General features: G+C 34.7%; 1 protein-coding gene across 1 annotated transcript in view; it reads right to left on the bottom strand.

The window, feature by feature from the left end:
• The window catches only part of LOC115216181 (PDF receptor-like), a 284,070-nt gene that overhangs the window by 73,446 nt on the left and 201,711 nt on the right, over window positions 1-8,913 (bottom strand). The window contains exon 5 of the mRNA XM_036506491.1: window positions 4,388-4,491. Within this exon, the coding sequence (XP_036362384.1) occupies window positions 4,388-4,491 (104 nt within the window). The remainder of the gene's footprint in view (window positions 1-4,387; window positions 4,492-8,913) is intronic.

Here is an 8,913-nt window from a genome sequence, read left to right as displayed (position 1 = left end):
AAAACATGAAAAAAGAAGACGAACTTTTGTATTAATCTTTTGTAAAGCTAAAACGCATTATTCTTTAACAAGAGTAGTATTGACAGTGACTTCGAAGTTTCAGCCAGCTAAGCCATCATTAGACTGAGATGCATTTAAGATAATCTTCACTTTATATAGGCTTTATCGAGCCCAAAGCAATTTCTCGGGTATGTGGGGTTCAGTTGAATCGTGTATACATACATACATACATACACACATGCATATATATATATATACATAATCAAATATACATACAATGATATTCACACTTATAAATATATATATATATATATATATATATATATATATATATATATATATATACATAATACACACACACACACACATATATATATATATGCACACACATACACACATATATATATAAAGATTCACTTGAATCAGGTACTTAAGTTGAGGCACCAAGTCAGTCCGGTATTGTCCGCACAGCTCTTACCTGGTCCTTAAATCCCTTTCTAAATTTAATTATTTAATATACAAAATATAATATATTAATAATAATATATAAATTTTGCTCAATTTGGATATATATTTTTCTCCCCGCATCCTTAATACCCACTTAAATCTCATTGTGATCTCCTTTGTTTTCTACGTTAGGCTCCTTTTAATTGATAATAATAATATAGTTTAATTAATCCCTGCCCTTCTTTCTGTTGCTGAAAAGTCAGGAGAACAGCATCCTACGAGTCAGCAGCGTGTTCTTCGGGAAATATTCTCTTCCTGACGACTTCCAATACAACCCCATGACATCTGGACGTCAAGGAAGACCTGGATGTGAAACGCTTCAGCATATTAAAGCAGACAATGCATGGGTATGTTTTCTAAAGACTTCAAGATGACGCTAATATCGACATGAGACGCAGCCTCTCGAGTACTCGACACCGCTATATCGCATTATACAAAATTGCTAGGAAATACTTAATAGACAGCAGAGACACTGAAGCACCTGGAGTTTCAAGAGGTGACGGAAAATATTGATGATATCACATTTCTGTGGAAAGCATCTATATCCTTTTGTTACCAACCCGGCTGAAACCGGCTCTGGCTCTGAGTACAAATGTGTCGTTTTCATGAGTTTTGAATTAAAATCTTCCACCAAACCTTAGTCACAATTTTCGCTCCTAACACTAGCTGAATGATAACTAAGTTATTTTACTAACTTCTTCGCTATATTTAAAGTAATTGAAAGAAACACAGAGCATCTCAAAATGAATACAGTAACGAAAGGGTTAAGTCACCACTGCCCTTCCTCTTTCTGTTTATCACCCATATACCATCGTCTTGGTAGCATCTTCTATGGTATGTTCTTTTATGTAGACATGACTATTTATAGTCACAGTAAAATAAGGGTAAGGAAGAGTATCTGACATTAATTAATTTATCACCAGAAGCAAGAACTTAGATACTTCCTTACAAACATTCATACACGCGTACACATATAAGAACTGCTAATGTTCAATGTAGCTAATTCTGAGAACAATTTTCTGCCTTGTTTTTTGTTTTTGTATATAAAGTAATTCATGTTGTTGAATCCCGAGACGGTCATTTTGCCAATAAACACACGCACACTTTCTATTTCACTTCTATTTTTATAGGTCAACTAATGAAACGTTTAACCAAGCAACAAATCTACTGACTGATCAATAATTCTGTCAATCATTCAATCAATCAATCAATCAATCAATCATCAGAGTACTTTTGAGGCCATTTGTTATCCCATCAATGACCAACCTAATTCGATGAGGGGCTATACGTAAGATAATCGAGAAAAAAGCCATAACTAAACCATGAGCTAGAATCGAACTCGGAACAACATGCTTCAGAAGCTGATTTGTGAATTACACGATGTTTATTTTTATCGTTCCACTTCTTATCATTTTCACTAATAACATTTCTTCTTACTTTCATGGTTTCTAACAATGTCTCTTTTTCTTCGCAGACTTTCTTTCGTCTTGATGTTTTGGTTCACATTCTTACCATTCCTAAACATGTTATTCTTTATTCTATTTAAAGATTTTATTTTTTATTATTTTTTTTTCAAAAGTTTTCTCACATTGGGTCTTCCTTTCAATGTTTCTGTTCTTTTTCTCCATACACACATAAGTACATGTATATAGATCTATAAACATACACGAAATACATACAAATATCTATCTATCTATCTATCTATCTATCTATCTATCTATCTATCTATCTATCTATCTCCCAGTTCTAAATATATAGCTATCTTTCCGTTTATAAGCTACTTTGTCTCTTCTCCTTCCTTTTATTTCTGTTCGTACATATTCTTTGCAAGTTATTTGTTGAGACACCAACATTCACTTAAACCTGATATATCTTCGGCTATTACAAACAGAACTATCTATTATCTATATATAAACCGATAAACATTTAGGGATTAAGCTGAAGAATTCGACTCTGAAATTAGATTAAAATCCCATAGTAAGAAGAGATGTCTTTAAAACACGTTTTAACGTCTCGAAGCGTTTGTAACTTTTATTGTTTTTCCTTTATCTTTTGATTATATTTCGTTATTGTCTGACTTTTGCTATGAATTTGGCATTACGTGCGTGTACCCGGCCACTGTTTTCTTTTCTTCTGCAACACCCGTCCTGTTAAATATGAATGGCACTTTCAAATGAAGTACTTTGCTTCCGACTTTAGTTCAGTATTGATTTTCTTTGATGTATTTACGAAGTCTGGCTTCTATTTTATTATGTATTTGATTTTGTTATTTATTTTATTATTTACTTGATTTTGTCCTGATAGAAAGTGATCGAGCAAAGAAATAATAACAAAAAGAAAAGGAGACGGAGGGAAAAAAAATGAAACCAAAAGAAAGAAAAGCTATAACAATGCTGCAGTAATGCAAATGTTAAACTTTAACAAGTGCAGAAGATTGACAAAATGCTTTGCACTAATTAGTTACGCCACTTGACATATGGAGTTCGAATCCTGCCAGAGCCGACTTTTCTTTCTTTGTTCTCTCAGAGGTCGATGATGTCTGTCACAGCTGAGTATAGTGGCAGACATAGCTGAATATATCTCATTTCCTCCAGCACCAACATTTGTAGTTTTGTGTCCGTATTAGAAATTAATGAACCTTCAGAAGCAAAGTGGACTGACACAATGGTGGAGCTAAAGATTGTGTCTTTCATCCTTTTGTTATCGATATAATTAAATACCAGTGAAATTCTGGGGTCAATATAATCGATTAAGTCTGGTAGAATCGTTACCACACTGGGCAAAAAGCTTAGCCGCATTCTGTAATTTACTTTCTGAGTTCAAATTCCACCCAGGTCGACTTTGCTTTTCATTCTTTAGGTGTCGATAAAATAAGTACCAGTTGATCATTGGGGTCGATGTAATCGACGTACCCCCGGCCCCGAAACTGTTGGCTTTGTGCCAAAAATTGACATCAATATAATCGATTATTTCTGTCATACTCACAAAATGCAATATATTTTCGGCTGTTAGAAATTTGTATAACTTTTAATACCTGTTATACACCGAGCTCTCTAAGACTTCGCGCGTTCAGCGTATATTTTAAAGGGGAAAACGGTGAGAGAACGGAAACAGCAGACTACCAGACTAAGTCCTATGAAGTATTACACAACGTCTGTTTACTCTTTGAGTTCAAGTCTTAGAGGTGGCAACTGCGTCTTATTTTCTACTGGAGTCGAAAAATTAGCTACCGTCTGTTCACCCATATGACCTGTCAGGAAGACGACAATTATTCCTATAGTAATTGGTGAATTTCGCACAACGCTCCAAATGCTATTAAAAAAAATTGAAAGAATTGAAATTGAAAATCACATTGTTGACCTGTAGAAAAGTAACGTCCTATATTCTGCAAGAATCTCAAGGAAGAAGATTCTTGAGATGTGAGGAGACTTGTCACCAAAAATCAAGACAAAATGCATGCTAGCTAAATTAACATGAAATAATAATAATAATGATAATAATAATAATAATAATAATAATAATAATAATAATAATAATAATAATAATGTAACTATCATCCCAGTAGTCGTAGGGACACTCGGAGTACTAACAACCAAGCTCGAGAAATATGTCGGAGAAATTTCAATTGTTATGAGAGTAGAGCATGCTAAAAAATTGTTCTATTGGGGGCAGTGGGGACTTTCATATTTGTCCTTGGACATTAAATACCTTCAACAATACTTAACATCTATGAACCAAGTCTTATAATTCGTGGAAAGAGACTCTAAAAGACCCTATGAAGCCTTTGGCAACAAATTCCTGTCCGCTCTCACATAATTAGCCGGAGCTAGTGAAATCGAGAGGTCTGAAAAGTAAAATATACTAATAATGTGTTACTCACCTGAAGTACAAGAAGACAAAACTAGAGATCAACAAGCTGACCAGAGATATAGTTAGTCCAACGATTTCCATAGTTCGTGTGCCGTAAGCGATCGATTTCAAAGCCTAGAATTACAAAAGAAAACGAATAACATATATATATATATACATGAATAAAAGACTAATAGCTATTGATGTTTGCCTACATATATACATACATGAATAATAGATCTATCTATCTATCTATCTATCTATCTATCTATCTATCTATCTATCTATATCTATCTATCTATCTATCTATCTATCTATCTATCTATCTATCTTATCTGTGTATATATGTATAAATATACATGTGTGTGTGTGCGTTTGTGTGTGTTCGTGTGCGTATATGTGAGTGTGTGTGTGTTAAGAGAAAGTATTTTGTATAATTCTTCATTTAGCGCTTTCATCTCTTTTGAGAGATTCATCATGAACAGTTATTTTCAGATTATTCATGCTTTTTGTATATTTATGTGTAACAGTTGAAAAAAATTCTGGAGTTGAATTGATAACAGGTCATTCTTTGTTCATATTTTGAATCATAGATTCATATTTTGAATCTATAGGTGTGTGCATATATACGTGTGTGTCTGTATGTGTGTAATCGTATGTTGTGAATTCTTGGAGGCTTGGTTAGAAAGTAAATATAAAAAAATGAATGAAAGAAAGACTGGAAGAAAGATAAAAGAGAGAGAGAGAGCGAGATGGTTGAAATCGCATTCTATGTTTGGTTAGTTGTCATATTAGTCAGCTGAATAAAGGGGTCTTTTTTTCTTGGGTAGTGGAAATTAATGGGAGTTCAAAAAGTCAATTTTCCTTTAGTCATTCTGTTTTTGATCAGTTGTCATGTTATCCAGCTGCAGAAATTATAATCTATCAAACGGTTTTGGAAGATTTTTTAAACGTGTTGGTGTCTGTCTGTATGTGCCTGTGTTGTGCGTTAGTTGCTCGAGTGAATTCCTTTAGTTATTTTTGTGACAGTCTGGGACACAATTGTTTTGAATAAGAATTTCTCATATGTTTATGAAAATATAGTTCTCATACGTTCAGTTCCGGTAAGAATATAGCTCCGTTGCTTTCCGGTATTTTGGATCATGCCCTCGACATTTGTAACATGGAAAGATCTTGAGTCTGTCGTTTACTCATATTTTCAGATGCTTACTCGGCGGAATCTTGCGTAATTCTTTAAGTATGATGCATGTCTGTAGATTCATGTACGTTGGCAAAGAAAATTGTTGGTTTCGCCAAAGAATAAAGCCGTCATCTAAGAAACGGTTCCACTTTTCAATATTTTTTCTTGAAATTTTGGTCAAGAGTTTTTTTTTTTTTACTTCATCGTATTGCTTTCTTTCTAAAACATCCACCACTAGGTTAGCATATGAGGGTGTACATGTTGTCCCCGTAGTTGTGCCCTCTATTTGTCGATGTTTTACCATTTAAGTTAAAGGTGATCTCTTCTAAGACCAGGCATGTGGCCTTGGTAAGGAAATCTGTTTTAAAACGTTAGTTTGCCTTCCCTTTCTATCCAGTGATTGGGTGCTTCCAGGCCCAACGATGATGGTTGAATAGTATGCATAGGCTCAGTTGGTCAGGTTTCGAAATCCAAATGGAAGGTGTTATGATAGTTGGTTCTGATATGACTCAATAGATGAGCGCCTGAAGAAGCTATCCCCATGACCCTCCCACGAACAGTGGGCGGAGAAGATGAATGAATGGAGGGACGAGCTAATGAGCCAAGAAAGCAACTGGAATAAGCCATTGTAGTGAATTTTTATAATTACAGTAAGTAGGGATATACTGAAAGTTTCTCACTTGCATTGTCGCTTATTTACAGAAAATAAACAAACGTTTAGCGCAGCCATTGTGAAACTGCGCAAATATAAGGGGAAATTATTTCAATTAAACAAACGAAAACTATTTATTCTCCAAGTGTATAAAAAATCTACTTCAGCTGATCTGGTAAAAAGTGTATAGAATATACTGAGCTAATGGCTGCTGTTGTCTCTTCGTCATGAACAAAAATAAACAAAAATAAAAAAAAGACTCTTTCACATTTAGAAATGTAAATTAACTTTAAGCAATTAAAAATTAATTTCTCGTTTTTACACTAATAATCGCTCTCTTTTCCAAAATTCCTTCCCTCCACTTTCTCTGAGTACATATCGACAAGAGAATATTCTCATTCATGCATGTATACGAAAATCCAAAGATATCAAACCTGCACCTGCAGTTATACTCAATTCAGATGGATAACACGCATTGCCGCATAAACATACATACATACATACATACATACATACATACATACAAACATACACACACACACACACACACCCACACACATATATATATACACATACATATATCGAGAGAGAGAGAGGGAGAGAGATAGAGAGATTTAATGAGAATAATGAAACATACATTGTACCTGCTTAAAACATATTAATACACGGGCATTAATTCAAATACTTTTACAGATACATAAATATTTATGCGTGTATACATATATGTATACATATCCCCCCGCCACCCGCGCCACCCCCGGCACGAATGCATGTTTATGTGCATATCTGTGAACCCGTGTTCATGCATTTACGAGCAAAAAATATTTGCTTAATTTATATATATACATTTATATCTTGGATACAGATATCTGTCTGCCTATCCATCCATCTACCTACCTACCTACCTACCTACCTACCTACCTACCTACCTACCTATCTATCTATCTTTCTATCTATCTATCTTTCTATCTATCTATCTTTCTATCTATCTATCTATCTATCTATCTATCTATCTATCTATCTATCTATCTGTCTGTCTGTCTGTCTGTCTATCTATCTATCTATCTATCTATCTATCTATCTCTATCTATCTATCTATCCTCTCTCTCTCTCTCTTCTCTCTCTCTCTCTATATATATATATATATATATATATATATGTATATATATGTTTCACTGCCTGTCTATTTATCTATTTGTCTATCAAGATGTATATCTGCTTGTCTGTGTATATATCCGTCTCTCTGTCTTTCGCTGTCTAGCTACATATTCTATTTTTCATTCTCTCTCTCACTCTCTCCCTCCCTCTCTCTCTCCACACACACATACACATATATATACATACATACATACGTATGTGTGTATCTACATGTATATACGTCTACGGGCACACGCGCATATATATATATATATATAAACACACAATAAATGGATTTCTGCAAATATCTATTTATGTACGTCTCTGTTAAACTAGTGACTGTTTTAACGTATTAATGCCTATCAGAGTGAATAAATGAGTATATTTAGCTATAAAAAAATCCAGCATAGCGTATACATGAAGAACAGAGAACAAAGAAGCCATAAAAACTGGACTAGTGACATGGAAAATAATTCAAATTGAATTTCTTAATATTTTTTTCCCGATGTGAAACATCCAAAAATGGTATCTATGTTATTTACGTGTTTATGAACATTATGGTAACTAACTTGGCATCAATGCAAATATTCTTTATCTCTTTGATCTCTTGTTTTTGATCTGCTGCGGTAATGTGTGATTAAGTTTATAGGTAGATCAACTATTACAATTCCACGATTGCGTGTATATATATATATATATATATATATATATGCGCATGTGTGTGTATATATAAGTTGGCATATAAAAAACACGTTTATATATATGTGTGTGTGTGTGTGTGTGTGTGTGTGTGTGTATACGGTACATAAGGAAATGGAGACGATGCAAAACGACACACATCATCCGATAGACATTCCAGTTTGTCTATTTATTCCAAGTATTAGACGAAAACATACACATGTAGTAACTATGTGTTACACACACATGTATTTATATTACAGAGAAGAGCAATGGGTCAGTTTCTTACAGCCGTTTCTGTCAGGAGGCAACGAAGTGCACCATGTCATCTTCCATCTCTTCAGTGTTCTGTAGGAATGGATAGATAAAGTTTGGATGATGAATGCACCTCTAAGCATTTTCAGAGGGTCTAAGTGGTTAGCGGGAGCTAATACATATATGCATACTCCTTTACTCCCTTATTTGTTTCAGTCATTTGACCGCGGCCATGCTAGAGCACCGCCTTTTGTCGAACAATTCGATCCCGGGACTTATTCTTTTCTACCACTCTCTTTTGCCGAACAGCTAAGGTACGGGGGGTATAAACACACCAGCATCGGTTGCCAAGTGATGGTGGGGGGACAAACACAGACGCACAAACACATACACACACATGTTTCCGTCTGCCAAATCTACTCACAAGGCTTTGGTCGGCCCGAGGTTATAGTAGAAGACACTTGCCCAAGGTGCCATGCTGTGGGATTAAAACCGGAACCATGTCGTTGGTAAGCAAACTTTTTACCACAGTCACTACGGTTTTCTATTTCCCGTTATCTTCATTTATATCTGAATCTACATACATACACGCACGCACACACACACACACACACACACACACACACACACACACACACACACACACACACACACA

This window comes from Octopus sinensis, linkage group LG10 (assembly GCF_006345805.1).
Source record: "Octopus sinensis linkage group LG10, ASM634580v1, whole genome shotgun sequence".
Classification (NCBI taxonomy): Eukaryota; Metazoa; Mollusca; class Cephalopoda; order Octopoda; family Octopodidae; genus Octopus; species Octopus sinensis.
The sequence above is the reverse complement of the archived record's forward strand: the minus strand, read 5'-3'. Positions and strand labels throughout refer to the sequence as shown.